The sequence below is a fragment of the Scyliorhinus torazame genome, chromosome 6, assembly GCF_047496885.1.
Source record: "Scyliorhinus torazame isolate Kashiwa2021f chromosome 6, sScyTor2.1, whole genome shotgun sequence".
In the NCBI taxonomy this organism is placed as follows: domain Eukaryota; kingdom Metazoa; phylum Chordata; class Chondrichthyes; order Carcharhiniformes; family Scyliorhinidae; genus Scyliorhinus; species Scyliorhinus torazame.
In genome coordinates this window covers 156,095,116-156,110,578 of record NC_092712.1, presented here as the reverse complement: position 1 = coordinate 156,110,578, position 15,463 = coordinate 156,095,116, and the positions used below count along the sequence as shown (strand labels likewise).

Below are 15,463 nucleotides of genomic sequence, written 5' to 3'. Positions count from 1 at the left end.
CTATTGCTGAGTAAGTGCCGCTTGATAGCACTGTTGATGACTCCTTCCATCACTTTGCTGATGATGGAGTAGACTGATAGGGCGGTAATTGGCTGGGTTGGATTTGTCCAGTGTTTGCGTACCCAATTCTTGTTTTTTTTCCCCAATTAAGGGGCAATTTAATAATAATCTTTTTATTGTCACAAGTAGACATTAACACTGCAATTCAGTTACTGTGAAAAGCCTCTAGTTGCCATGTTCCGGCGCCTGTTCAGGTACACAGAGGGAGAATTCAGAATTCTCAGCTGGTAGGGGCATTGAACCCGCGCTGCTGGCCTTGATCTGCATCCAAAACCAGCTGTCTAGCACACTGAGCTAAACCAGCCCCTGTGATTTGGCACCAAAAACATGGGCATTTGACGTCAAGTGTACGTGCAAGGCTCGTCACCTGTTCACTGCTGCCACTCTTATGGCCGGAAGACTGGACACAGCCTCAATTCCTTCTCATTTAAAAGGCGACAGCGGCCACCATTCTCAATAAAAATGTCGGTTGCGGCCATTGGCCACTTCTCCTACGATCAGGACCACTGTGGGAAAGCTGTACCGATTACTTCACAACCCTCCAGACACCCGCCCGCGACCCACACTTTGAAAATCCCTGAATTAGAAAATACTTGGAAAAAGTATACCAGGGTTTTAATGGTGCATTAAACGCATAATTACTGTTAAACGGATTCACTGACCCCGAAAAGCAAATTTTATAGTTGTGGAATGCCAAATCTCTTCAATGATAATTCAGACTTTAATAACTTCAACATGTTTTTGATATTTTAGCTTCTATTTTTTTGTATTTCACGGTGATTTGGCTATTGCCCTGCTTGATGATACTTGGAAATCCCCATGACTTGGCACTAAATTTAAATTGGCATAAAAAATGGTGAAATCTAAGCCACCGAGCATTTTGTTGATCAATGATTTTGGTGGATACCTCGTCGTAGCACAGGAAACTCAGGCAAGAGCACTACACATCCTATCACAAGATAATAGATCTTACCTGATTTTTCCCATATTTAAATTAATAGGTTCTATTTCAACATGGAATTCTCCCATCCAATTTTTCCTCAAATATACTGTGCCTGTTCTTTGCACCCATGCATAATGAGGCGATTTTTCCCTTTTGTCTTCAATCTCACTTAGCACCCTCAGATATATGTCAGCCATTACAATGATTGGTGCTATGATGTGAACATGAAAGTGAACACTTTCAGCAGATAAGCATCTAGTATTTTAATTACTTGAAGATAATCCACAATTTTGAACAGGTTTACATTCTTAAAAGGATTCCAATTCTTTGATAACCCTTGAAGAATTCCTTGGTGTAGAAGCCAAATACAAGATTTTTTATTTCTAGTTCACTCTCTGCTTCTGACTTTTGAAAAAAAGTTTTAGTTTAAATTTTTGTGTTTTCCTCCCCCTCACTTTGTCCCTTCCAGGTGATGTAGTTTGTTTCACTTCCATTTGAATTACCCGCTATTGCCAAGTAGAGATCTGACTTGCATTTTGTGGCATGCCCAGTAAAACAGCTGTGAAAACGGTCCTATGTGAAAGTTAGCAGCTCATATTCTAGATCAGCAAAGCATTTTGGTTCTTAGGTAGGTTGAAATACTCCCAAGTATGATCTTTGAATTCCTTTCCTCCCACCGTACCAGCTCAAATCCTTCTCATCCACTGCTCTTTTTAATTCTTCTCTGAAAGGACATTTCTAGCAATCAGCTTCACATAATGATTTCATTTGAAATGCCATCATCGCTGATGACACCATCCTCTACAGAGTTAACTCTGAAAGGTGAGCTGCAATCAATATCATTATAGACCAGTACAGGCATAGCTGACCACAAGAACACACTGAGCAGAGGTTGAATGCTTTTCAAACAAAGAAAGGGATGGTTCGGGGAGTGGTAATCCCACATTATAAACCTCTTTGTAAATGGTTACAGGGCAATATTGGCAAAGGTCTAGGAACAGAATATTGCCCATTTTTTCAGCAGGTATATCATTATAAATACATCAAATTAAGAGACAGGATAGGGAGGAACTTCCTGTATTTCTATTTCAAGAGCATTGCACCGCTATCCCATTAAAAAGTTAAGGACCATATCTTAATCCTGAAAGAAAAGTTAGTTCACTGCAAAAAATAAAATTTTTCAGAAAATAATGGGGGAGCTGACCTTTGAATTCATTTTTTTTGTGCACACAAAAACATATCCCTTGTTCAATGAAAGAACAAGTCTATAAAACTACTGATTGAGATTAACAGACACTGTCTATATAATTTTGCTGTAGGATACAAACCCACTTGACATGTATTCAGCCTGTTAGTTTGGTAATTATAATAGTGATTCAACACTGCTGTCTCACGGAGCTGAGGACCCAGGTTTGATCCTGGCCCCGGGTCACTGTCCGTGAGGAGTTTGCACATTCTCCCCATGTCTGTGTGGGTTTCACCCCCACAACTCAAAAGATGTGCAGGGTAGGTGAATTGGCCACGAAAAAAAAGAATTGGGTACGCTAAATATTAAAAATAATATTAGTGATTCAAGCTGATGCAAATGAACAGCAACACTGCCTGGAAAAACTGGCACAAGTATGGCAAACAACCTAAAATTTCTAAATCACAGATGAAATGCTGCAGTGCTGTTATAAAGATTCGAGAAAAACCATCACTTGGATGTCCATTGACCTGCAGATGAGTGCATTTAATAAACAGAGCCTACTCATACACCTGGATATTTAGTAGTTATAACAAGAGATGCTAACATTGCAGCCAGTATTTATGTTTATGCCAGGATCAAAAGAACTCTTGATTGCACCACTTCATCATGGCATAGAATTTATGTGGGGGCTCTGATTGCTAGCCATAATTTAAGCGGGGACTCTAAGAAATGGCATAAGTGACCAGTTATGATGATTCTGCCGGTCTTCCAGAGTGTGGAATCAGCTGGAACCCATTGTACTTTACGTGAAGAAAATGAAACTCCGGACAAACTATGGTTGCTGGAGAGTATGTTAGACTATTGGAAATCTGCAACATTTCTGTTCTTTCCCAGTACCATTTTCATCTACTATTAATCATCAGGGATAGATTTAGGACAAGACCTTGTCCTTTTTTCAAATTTTCCCCATTTGGACTCTGTCACAATTCCTATATCACTCCAGTGCTGTGCTGTATTCTGACTGCTAATTTAAAAAAAATTTGATGGATGACAGCTTCGACAATTAATTTAAATTAAGGTTCTCACCTCCTGAATATTTCTTCACGTTGAGAGGCAGGAAGCACATATCCTTCTTCATCCAATTTGATCTCTGCATCTGAAAAAGTATAATAGGATTTATTTTTCCCCTGAAACTAAGAAGTAGTGTGTAGTGGTGCATTAGTTTAGAGTTGCATAGCACGTGGGGATATGTTGCTGAGCTTTCATATAATTAGTAAAAGACAGCCACTGAGCAGAGGTTGAATGCTTTTCAAACAAAGAAAGGGGTGGTTCGGAGAGTGGTAATCGTCACATTATAAACCTCTTTGTAAATTGTTACAGGGCAATATTAGCAAAGGTCTAGGAACAGAATATTGCCCATTTTTTCAGCAGGTATATCATTATAGATACAGCAAATTAAGAGACAGGATAGGGAGGAACATCCTGTATTTCTATTTCAAGAGCATTGCACTGCTATCCCATTAAAAAGTTAAGGACCATATCTTAATCCTGAAAGAAGTTAGTTCACTGCAAAAAATAAAATTTTTCAGAAAATAATGGAGGAGCTGACCTTTGAATTCATTTTTTTTTGTGCACACAAAAACATATCCCTTTTTTCCCCCAATAAACTATTAATGATTCAATACACCATTAAGACTAAGAAGAGTGGGTAGCAGCCAACTTTCCTCAAATATATTTGTAGTAGTGTCTGCTTTACAAATGCTAGAGACACAGACAGCAGAATTCCCTGCACAAACGTACTAATAACAGGGTTTTATGGTGAAAATCTAGTTTCCATAAAGAAATTTGTAAATGCTTGCAGTACCTAATGTATAGCCATATGGTGTTAGCACACGGGAAGCAAAGTAATTCCTTGCTCCAAGAAGATCCGTCAGGGCATTCTTAACCTTGCTGTACAGATGTTCATCCACCACACTTTCCACTGAGCGTCCTGGCGTAAGAAATGATTTTACTCGATACTTTGGAGGAAGGTTGGGACCCTGTTGAGAAACAAATCCAGTATATTTCTATGAAATTAGAGGTGTGTCTGCACCATACATAAAGTATTAGGTCATATGAACTGAGGATAATCTCATTTCACTGGACACAATGTTCTTGATCACTAACTCATTTTAAAAAGAAACATTTTCACTTTTCATCACCATCATACATCACAAGAGTGCATTATGAGCCAATGAAGTGCTCTTGAAATATTGTCATTGCTGGAATGTAGGAAATGTAGCAACTAATTTGCATATACACTTCCACTAACAGTAATGTGAAAATGATCAGCCTTCTTTTTGTTGATTGATTGATTCCACAGGAAGTGTGTTAAGGCAAATAGTATAGATGCATTTAAGGGGAGGCTAGATAAGCTCACGCGGGACAAGAGAATAGAGTTAGATGAGAAAGGATACGAGGTTAGAGTGGAGAATAGACCGTCTACATGGACTGGTTGGCCTCTTTCTCTGCTGTGTATTCTATATAACTCATTAAGATTTTCTGGGAAAACAGTGGCACATGCCATTTATTAGTTTGTAAACAATTCAGCAATTTATGGCAAACAAGAGTTATGCTCGGAGTTGCAAGGTGATTTGCGCCATTCTGTTGGAAGCCTTGCAATGGCCAGAGTTTGCCACCAGCCTTGCGAGTTCAAAAACATTTCTGCATTTGAGCTGTTAAAATGAATTAAACTCTCCCCAGAAAGTAATGTTGGTAGTTAGCATTTCAAGGAACTTTTAAATGCTGAGAAGTTTGTTCATGCACTGCTATTCCACTTCAGATACCGAGATAAGGAACAATTTAAACTGTGGTGTGTCTTCACTCTTGCAGAGGTGGTAAACTGTTTCTAGAGCTTTTAAAATTGTAAATGTATTGTTTCTTACTTTTCCTTTGCTTTTTCCACTCTCTCTTTCTCAATCTAATCTTTCTGTCCCGCTCTTTATTTTGCTTTTTGTATTTTATTTATTCAGCCTAGTTTCCTTTCCGTTGTTCCTTGGTTTCTTTCTCTATCCTTAAATTTAATTGGTTAAGGAGGCAGTCTGGTAGTCCCATCATTCAGCAAATTCCCAGATACCTCATTAACCTATCTGCAGTTATCAACTCACACTAACAGCAATTTGCAGCACAAAGTGTTTTTCAGCTGAACGGTCAGGAAATCCAACTCACACGAGATGCCCTGCTTCATTAAATTGCAGCCTAACAGCACTCCATTGCTCAGCACGAGGCCATTCTCTACCCTAGAAGGGGTTAGATTGGGCTATAGTTTTCAACTCTTCAGAATGTATGACGAATGTATGACTTTAAATCAAAATTTAACCATGTCTATGTGCCCTGGTCCAATTAATTTTCTCCCTCGAACACTGAACTTGGTATTGACTCACCATATGCAATCTACAAGAAAAACATTTGTTTTGCAATAAGTGCCGGTAAATAGTTAAAATATCTTACATACCTCAAACGTTCGGCACTCCAGTTTCATAGTCATGAACAGCTGGGTCAGCTGGGCAAGGACAAACTTGTCAAAACCTATTCCTTCTGCTATTAGGATATACAAAAGATTTATTCAGAGTTAGGTATCGCCATCAGTACTGCTGGATAATACACCAAGAGCCTTACAAGTACTGCATTGAGATTAAATTACCTAATCAGAGTGAGAAGCAACTTATGTTTGCTGCTTTCCACTGCACATGTGTACACTGCCTGTGCAAGGGCTTAGCTGGAAACAGAATCTGAACAATTAGTGAAGCTCCCTAAATTTTGGCAAATACTTGAAAAATGAACATTTGGGTGATATTCTGGAAGTCTGCTTGTGGTTGCGAGACTGTACAAATCAGACCTCTATGAATCAGACCTTAACACAAGAGGAAACAGGCGTGATTTAAATGGAAGACTGTTTGTTCTGCTTTCACATGAGCTGGTAGATGTTGGAGATCAGGTTAACTGCTTACCTTTTTTACAAAGCTACACACAATGGTTCATTGGTGCAATAGATACTGGGGTAACAGATAGAATGGAGGGAGATGGAGAAAGAAGCAAGATTGGGAAGAGGTAGAGAAGGTTATTAGGACAGAGAAATGCAAAGGCCACATATATACTTATTGAGAGAGACATAAAAAGAAACACATTCAGGGACAGACAGAAAGAAAGGTGTTGCTGAAAGGGGATAGGGAAGGTGATGCTGGACGGCTAAAAATCAGCTTGAAAGGATTTAGTGGCAGGCAACTACAGTTTAATAGAGGCATGAATAACTGTGTTAACTGCCTGAAACAGTCACACATGTAATATGGTTTAAGTGATGGCTTTGTGTGTGGCTGGTGGAGGGAATGAATGTTTAAGGTGATGACCGGGATGCCAATAAAGTGGACTGCTTTGTCCTGGAATGGACGAATACTCTGCTGAATCCCTGATCTCAGATAAATTGTTGTCCATGACAAAAAGAAAAAAACAACAGATGTTATCAAACAAACCTGTTGTAATCAACTCATATGTAGATTGTGACCCTATAAGGAAGATCAAGCAGATCGGTCTCTTTTCCTAGATAAGAGAAACTGAAGGGTGACTGAGGGCAAGACCAAAACTGATATAAAATAGTTACTAAAATCCACAAGAGAATTCAGTAAGACTTCTTTACCCAGCGAATGATTATAATGTGCTACCAGAATGGAATATTTAAGACAAATAGCAAAGATGTATTAAAGGTGGAAACTAGGGAGAAAGGAAGAAGAGTTTTTATTAATGGGAGTTGGATGAACAGAGGCAAGAGGTGACTGGAATCCATTGAGCCAAATGGCTTGTTTCTGTGCTGTACATTCAGGCCTCTTTTTTCCTCCCCTTTGCTGAAGGCATTGACTACTTGCTGGGCCATAGTTTCACAGTGTGCCCTCATTTATATACAAGCCTAAAGAATGAACCTCAGTAGGTTACTAATAACAGGAAGATCACAGTTGTTCCTAATATTGTTGCCATCCGACACCCACAAACTCTGCTCAATTTTTCTCTCCGAACTTGAGCAGGTTATGGTCAACTGTGCGTCTAACTGGTCTATATCTCTTTTTTTCAAATTCATTGAAATAAATTTTTGGAAATTCATTTTTTCCAATTAAGGGGCAATTTTAGCGTGGCCAATCCACCTACCCTGCACATCTTTGGGTTGTGGGGGCAAAACCCATGCAAACACGGGGCGAATGTGCAAACTCCACACAGAGCGACCCAGAGCCAGGACCGAACCTGGGACCTCGGTGCCATGAGGCAGCAATGCTAACCACTGTGCCACCGTGCTGCCCCAACTGGTCTCTATCTCTTAGACATTCATTGAACAAACACCATGTAACAACATACCTATCATGTTGTTTTACGCTCATTCAGAAGGACTCAGTTAGTTCCTATTCCGTCTCTTCCTTTTATGTCTTAAACTTTCAACCCACCATGGCTATACTGCAAATTGATTGTTCTCATTGTGAAGCATTCAGTCTTTACTGCACACCAACCACTATTAATTCTCATGTGTAGCATCTAAGGAAACTATCAATACTGCAGGTCAGTTTTGATAACAGACAGAAATATGGAAGTAAAATTCTTTTAAAATGCCACTGTTGTTTTGATTTATATGGCACCGACTGAACCTGACAGCTGGATATGGCAACAAAATCACTCATGAGAATCTACTATTCTCTATGAATTTACTTTCTCCTAATTTAAAAAGTGCTTAATTCATAGAATTTACAGTGCAGAAGGAGGCCATTCGGCCCATCGAGTCTGCACCGGCTCTTGGAAAGAGCACCCTACCCAAGGTCAACACCTCCACCCTATCCCCATAACCCAGTAACCTCACCCAACACTAAGGGCAACTTGGGACACTAAGGGCAATTTATCATGGCCAATCCACCTAACCTGCACATCTTTGGACTGTGGGAGGAAACCGGAGCACCCGGAGGAAACCCACGCACACAGATTAAATTAAACAGATCAGCTCACCTTCCAGCTGTTGCAGAAAGTATGGACTAAAGATTTTGGCTACAAAATTCACAGGAAAGCGTTCTATTAATATACACGAATGGAGGAGGTTCAGCAGAGTACGTGGCTGAAATTGTGAAAATCGTCCTCTTAATAAGTTTTCAATCTTCCGAAAGAGCTGACCTGCATTTGGCGGCAGATAGTTCAGCTTGCCAAATGGTATAATTTGCAAGGCAATTTCTTCAGTTGTAAAATTATCTGAATTGTAAACAAAACTCTCAGCAACTGCATCAAATATGGGCGCTGACAGGATCCTCCTCTGGCTGCAATACTGCATCACTTTGCTGATTGCTTCTGGCTGCATGATAAAGGCTTTTTGGGGGAAATTCCTCTCCAGAGCATCAGTGAAAAACCTATCACTGTGTCCAAAGTACATTAGAGCATTCAGTACCACTATAAGCTCCTGATCTGAGAAATGAGGGACATGTCTCACTGATTGTTTACATAGATTAATCACTAAAGGAATTGCTCGGGTTTGCTTGAGGATAACCATTGCGTTAAGGATGTCATTTTTGACTTTGCGACTCATCCTGGAAGCTAAATGAAGGGCATGGATGTTCATTTTGTTCAGCAGCTGCTGGTAATTTCCTCCTTCCCCTACACCAGCCTCAAGCAAGTTATAAACCATTGCTATCTCTTCAGATGTCCAGTCATCCGTTTTCTGTCCTTGAATTTCCTCCATTATCTGCTTAAGCATTCTACATCTGGGGCCCTCCAAGTCCAGCAAGGCCTTGCCCAGCAAACATATGTCTTTAATTAACAACTGTCCTTTGTTGAGCCGCAGCTGACATTCTGATAGTAATCGCACCATGAGGGTGCTCTCTGGGTCCACATACAATTGAACGTAAGCATACAGTGCAGTCACCAGTCCTGTATTGCTGAGCCTCAAAGATTCATGCTCAAACTGGAAACACAATGCCTTGAATACCTCATTCTCCAGCAGTACTGCAGGATTCTTCAATTCATTCCCATCTCTTTCAATCTGTGATATTTTAAGCAAGGCAGCAGCTGTCATTGCATCCACAATGGACACCGAAGAGTTCAGCAGTTTAAAGACTTGTTTCACAGTTTTACAGTTGTTTAAATGTTTCAAAAAATTCTGTTCATTGGAGAAAGTGTGTTGCTTGCTGTCCAACTTAAAGTTCTCCCCAGCATCCCCATGGAGGCACACTGTTCCCAAGTTGCAGCAAAGTTGGTCTCTGACCACATTGTGGTATCCTTTATCGGGAACCCATTTATACCATGCTTTTAGCGGTCCTGTTGACAAAATCCGGCTACATTGTGGATACAGAATTTTGCGAAGGCTATTGTAAGGATACAATTGCCACTTCACAATTCGTAAAAAGTTGTACGTTTGTAACTCAGTTGAAACAAAATGAAACACTCTGAGGAGATTTAATGCCATTGCAACTTCAGCAATTTTACTTCAGTCATCTGTTGAAAGAAATAAAGTTTGGGAGGTCAGGATAGCCACAAATTCCTAATATTATAGTGGACTATAGGATAATCTTAAAATACTTTAAAGAAGATTAACAACTTGATAAATTGCATTCAGCATCTGCAATAAAGGTTACAAATATTTCAAATAAATATTTTAAATTTTGAAAGTTTCTCCCCCACAAAATCCATTAATAAGCAATGACAAAAAAATTACATCATTTTCTCACAATTTGTTAAAGTCGAGACATCAAATGGTAAATAATTAAGAAATTAGCCTTTTCCTCAACGCTCCATCTCTCGTCTTAGGCTGCTGATCATATGCTGTCTGGTCTCCCCTTCCTGCCCCTGTACCGGGCTCGCCATCTCTCCCAATGAGCCGGAAAAAGGTCTTCAGACAGAGAGAATCAGCTGAGAGGCCGGGTTCGCACCCGGGTTTTGGGGTCGGAGAGTCCCAGAGCTGTGAGTCTGGCCTAATCGGCTTCTTACTGACCTTCCTCCACCAGACAGAGAGCGCGACCCAGTCCCCCTGCGGCCTGTTGTCAGCCCCGCACTCTCCGCTTCATGGAGCCGCCAGAGAGCCTCGCCGAGCGGCCGACTGCACACCTTCCCGGAGTTGCAGTTCCTGCTCTGCAGATTCCCGCCTACAGTCGGAGGCCAGGGCCGGGAAGGGGAAGGGGAAGTGATTGGTTTCTGATAACAACTACATCCTCGAAATAATCAGCTGAGCTTCCCTTTCACTTGCCTTTATTGTAAATATTTTTCACAGCCCCCATTAACAAGAGATCTCTCAGTGCACTGAAAAGTCCTGTAAAATCCATGTCAGTTAAGTCGAAGTATGACGTATTTTACAAGAACATGCCTGGAGAGATGGTGCAAGAGGCCCAAATAAAAAAAAACTGTGCTCCTCACAACATTCCACGTATAAAATACTCTACTTACAGTCTGCCTCCTCAACCTGTCAACATATGCCCGCTGCTCCACAACGCACAAACACACCTCTCTGCTCACCTTACCAGCAGGCATACTCAGAAGTCCCTCTCCCCAACCCCTCAGTCCTTTATTCTTCAATGGGATTGTAGTGATCTTTACTTGGGTATGTACAGAAGGAGCTGATGGGTAATGGAAAGACCACTGGGGGAGCACTGGCGTGTATAAAAGGGGAAGCAAGCAGCCCTCTGGGCTGTTGGGTGGATTTGACTGTGAGGAGAACAGAGACAGAGATTTAGCTCAGGGCTGCTAGTGTGGTCAGGCCTAGTTGTAGTGTATAGAAAAGTTGCAACCTTTCCACTTGTACAGTTCTTAAAGTAAGAACTCACGCAGTTATTTAAGTTGTGTTGCTCAATAAACCTTCTGTAAAACTTCTGGACGACTTTGAGCCTTCTTCCAAAGCCTCTACTGTAACGGAGTTGAGTTGCACAGATTACCTGCCTTACAGGTAACAAAACAAGGATGTGGGTGTCGCTGGCTGGGCCAGCATTTATTGCCCATCCCTTACTGCCCTTGAATTGAGTGGCTCGCAAGACTATTTCAGAGGGCAGTTAAGAGTTACCCACAGTGCTGTGAGTCTGGAGTTGTTAGCCAGATTGGGTAAGGATGGCAGATTTACTTCCCTAAAAGACAGTAGTGAACCAGATGGCTTTTTACAACAATCAATAACAGTTTCATGGTCACAATTACTGGGACGATTTTTGTGTTCCAGATTTATTAATTGAATTTAAATTCCACTAGCTGCCAAGGTGGGATTTGGACTTGTGTCCCCAGAACCGATTCAGGCCTGCCTGATCTCCTCTCCCCAACTCGAGTATATGCCACCAGACCCTGATCCCATCCCCAACTCAGGCCTGAGTGCTCCTGGAGATCCAAGCACCGTTCCCCCCACTAACTCGGGCCTGAGTGCTGGAGGACCCAAACCATCCTCCTGTCTCAGGCCTGAGTGCCACCTGACCTAGCAACAACCCCCCCCACCCACAAACAACAATCAACCGAAGTCGAACAACTTTCAGACAGTCGGCTGGCCAGTCCCCCTGCTCCATGTGGCTAAATGTGCTCTGGGCTGCCCTGCAGAAGACGCTCGGACAGCAGCAAGAGGAGGCTCTGCGCAGTCTCCCAGTCACTGCCTGGCGAAATACAAGATAAATGGCGTCCTGGGGAACCCACATATGGGTCACATGTCAAATTGAAAAATTACAGTAAAGTACATAAAGCAGGAGGTGATCTTAATATGAGCAGGCAGATGGAGCCTTGGTTTAACATCTCATATGGATGATGGGACCTCTACCAGTTGTGATGAATGTAGGAATTTTAAATATATATATATATATTGTATTATGGGACTGTTGCAGTAATGTAATTAAAATAACTTAAGGTTAAGGTATCCAGATTATATGTCTGTTAAAGCTGTGATTAAGGGGTTAACAGTTCGGCAGGCTGTGATGGCAGTGCCCAGGCTGGCACCCAGACGATGGTGCCAGGCTGGCAGTACCCGGGTACCAGGCTGGCACTGCTATGGTGCCCAGATGGCACCAATGCCAGGGTGCCATCCTGCCCAGAGGGCAAGCACCTCGGGACCTCCGATTCCCTGAGGGACCCCCATGAGTGCCATTCCGTCTGGTCCTCATTTGTGGAGATTGGCACTGAACAGCACTCGCCCAAGATCTCCGTAGTGAAGGGGTTAGATCCCAGGGCCTCGGATGATCACGGAAATGCATATTAGATCGTTTGGAGCAGGTAGAGGCGGCATCTTGTAAGGGCACGTGTCTGGAGGCACTGTTAACGGCACCTCTGCCATTCTTGCCGGCTCGGTACTCCACAAGCGCAGCGGTGGTGGCAGTCTGAGAGTTTGGGGGCAATGGAGGCAGCATATGAGACTGCAGGGGGCGTCGGTGTGGTAACCAATCTTTGACAATCACCCGTTCGCTCCGGGGGGGCTGGATGGGGGCTTTAGGAGGTGTTAGCGGGAACGGATTGATAGATTTGGGGATCTCTTCATTGAGGAGGGTTTCCCGAGCCTGGAGGAGGGTTTCCCGAGCCTGGAGGAGCTAGAGGAGGTATTTGAGTTACCGGGTGGAATGGATTTTGGTACCTGCAGGTACGGGACTTTATCCGGAGGCAGGTTCCAAGCTTCCCTCGCCTCCCTCGCCTCCCTCTAAAGGGACTACAGGATAAGCTGATATCAAAAACAGGGGTTGGGGACGGGAGGGTCTCGGAAATATATAAGGAACTGATGGAGTGGGATGGGGTCCCAATCGGGGAGGTGAAGAGGAAGTGGGAAAACGAGTTGGGGGGGGGAGTTGGAAATCGGGCAATGGGAGAAGGCCCTGTAAAGAATCAATGCATCCTCGTCCTGTGCCAGGCTTAGCTTGATCCAGTTCAAGGTGGTCCTATGTGCTCATATGACTGTGGCCCGGTTGAGTAGGTTTTTTGAGGTGGTGGACAGGTGTGGGAGGTGCGGGGCAAGTCCGGCGAATCATGTACATATGTTTTGGGCATGTCCGAAGTGGAGGGGAGTTTGGCAGGGATTCGCAGATGTCATGTCAGAGGTCCTGGAAGGAAGGGTGACTTTGAGTCCAGAGGTGGCAATATTTGGAGCATCAGAAGATCCAGGAGCCCTGGGGGGGGAATGAAAGGCCGACCTTTTGGCCTTTGCCTCCCTGGAGATGGATTTTGCTGGGATGGAGCGACTCTGAGCCTCCAAAGTCAGGGGTATGGGTCAGTGACATGGCAGAGTTTCTCAGGCTAGAGAAGATTAGGTTCGCCTGAAAAGATTCAATGCACGGGTTCACTCGGAGGTGGCAGCCGTTCATCAACGTCTTTAAGGAAAACTGACCGTCAGCAGAAGGCAGGAGGAATGGGGGGGGGGGGGGAAGAGAAAGGGGAGGCATGGAAGTGGAGAATAAGGACAGGGAATCTAATATATGGGTAGCTTGGAGTTAGGGCGGGGGGGGGGGTAGGAGGAGGAAGTTGGGTATGTTACTGTGGGGTCTTTGCGTGTGTCGGACCGTTCTGTTATTTAGAATGTTAATATGTTAAAATTATAAATGCCTCAATAAAATGTTTTCTTTAAAAAAAATGCATATTAGAGTGAGACTAGCTGTCTTGCTCTAATATGCAAATTTCCAAAATAGTGATCCTGCCCAGGATAAGCAAGATTCAGATTGTGAGGTCTCCCGAGATCACATGCTGAACATTGTGCAATCATCAGCGAATAACCGCACATCGTATCTTATTTTAGAAGGGAGGTCATTGATGAAGCAGCTGAAGATGGTTGGGTCGAAGACATTACTCTCAGGAACTCCTGCAGTGATGTCCCGGGGTGGAGAAGACTGTCCTCCAACAAGCACAACCGTCTTCCTTTGTGTTAAGTATGACCCCAATCAGTGGAGTTTTCTCTCTGATTCACACTGACTCCAGTTTTGTTACGGCTCCTTGATGCCATGCACAATCAAATGCTGCACTGATGTCAAGGGAAGCGACTCTCACCTCTGGAGTTTAACTCTCTTGTCCATTCTTGAACCAAGGCTGTAATGAGGTCAGGAGGTGAGTGACCCTGGCAGAATCCAAATGGAACATCAGTGAGAAGATTATTGATGAGTAAGTGCCACTTGATAGTATTGTTGATGACCCCTTCCATCACATTACTGATGACTGAGTAGACTGCTAGGGCGGTAATTGGCTGAGTTGGATTTGTCCTGCTTTTTGAGTACAGGACATACTTGGGCAATTTTCCACATTGCCGAGTAGACACTAATATTGTAGCTGTACTGGAACAGCTTGGCTAGGGGCATGGCAAGTTCTAGAGCACAAGTCTTCAGGATTATTGCCAGAATATTGTCAGAGTTTATAGCTTTTGCAGTATCCAATGCCTTCAGCCATTTCTTGAAAAAGTCTGCAGAAATGAATTGGACTAAAATCTGGTAATACCCTTGACCTGATGGTCTACATTCTCGAGTTTAAAAATGGTGGTTGCAGACATAGTGTATGCATTGGTTATTGTAGCTATTCAAGAAAGCAGGGAGATAAAAAGGAAATAAAGGCCAGTAAGTCATCAGTAATGGTTAAAACAATAGCATCTATTAATGGAACGTGATAACAGCATGTAAGAAGTCATAATATGATTGGGCAGATTCAACCTTGACCTGGATTTATGATTTGAAACTGTTTGTCAAATCTGTGGGAGGTTTTAGAGGATATAACTGGCAGAAATTTTAAAAATTTCGCCCTCGGGATGTGAGCTTCCCGAACTTGCTCTTGGAAAGGTAAATTACTGCAGTCCATGTGATACAGGTGGAAACACATTGTTTTTTCGCGAGCAGCTTGCTAGGCCATTTCAGAGAGCAGTGATATGTCAACCACATTGTTGTGGATCTGGAGTCACATGTGGGCCAGACCAGGTACGATTTCCTCCTTGAAGGACCTGAGTGAACCAGATGAGTTTTTAATGACAATTTAGTAGTTTCATCATTATTACTACTGAGAATAGCACTTTATTCCAGACTTATTAATTAATTGAATCTAAATTCCCCCAGCTGTCCTGTTTGAAGTTTGAACTCCTATCTCTAAGGCCTCTGGATTTCTAGTCAAGTAATATTACCATTATACTGTCATTCCCTCTTGTAGATAAGCAGGAACCTGTGGAGTATATTTGCATTTTCAGAATTATTTGTTTAGGTACCATATAAGAGGTTGTTACATAAGATTAGGACTCATGGATTTTCTAGTTATGTATTCAGATTTGGTTAACGGATAGAAGACAGAGAGTAAGAATAAATGCATAATTT

The 15,463-nt window shown here is 42.6% G+C and overlaps 2 protein-coding genes across 7 annotated transcripts in view; one reads left to right on the top strand and one right to left on the bottom strand.

Moving 5' to 3' along the window:
* fastkd3 (FAST kinase domains 3) overlaps nt 1–15,463 on the bottom strand; it is a 35,389-nt gene that overhangs the window by 9,723 nt on the left and 10,203 nt on the right. The window contains exons 4-8 of one of the 6 annotated variants that reach the window (XM_072508990.1): nt 14,166–14,232; nt 8,208–9,680; nt 5,686–5,771; nt 4,057–4,231; nt 3,279–3,348 (exon numbers count right to left, since the gene is read on the bottom strand). In XM_072508990.1, coding sequence (XP_072365091.1) covers nt 3,279–3,348; nt 4,057–4,231; nt 5,686–5,771; nt 8,208–9,651 — 1,775 coding nt within the window. In that variant the 5' untranslated portion in view covers nt 9,652–9,680; nt 14,166–14,232. Of the gene's footprint in view, nt 1–3,278; nt 3,349–4,056; nt 4,232–5,685; nt 5,772–8,207; nt 9,681–9,913; nt 10,074–10,176; nt 10,349–10,428; nt 10,541–10,625; nt 10,821–14,165; nt 14,233–15,463 lie in introns of those variants that run through there. The other 5 variants (XM_072508989.1, XM_072508991.1, XM_072508992.1 and 2 more) reach the window with 5 other exon arrangements.
* Nucleotides 10,028–15,463, top strand: part of mtrr (5-methyltetrahydrofolate-homocysteine methyltransferase reductase) — a 131,236-nt gene continuing 125,800 nt past the window's right edge. The window contains exon 1 of the mRNA XM_072508984.1: nt 10,028–10,145. The gene's annotated coding sequence lies outside the window, so the exon portion shown is untranslated. The remainder of the gene's footprint in view (nt 10,146–15,463) is intronic.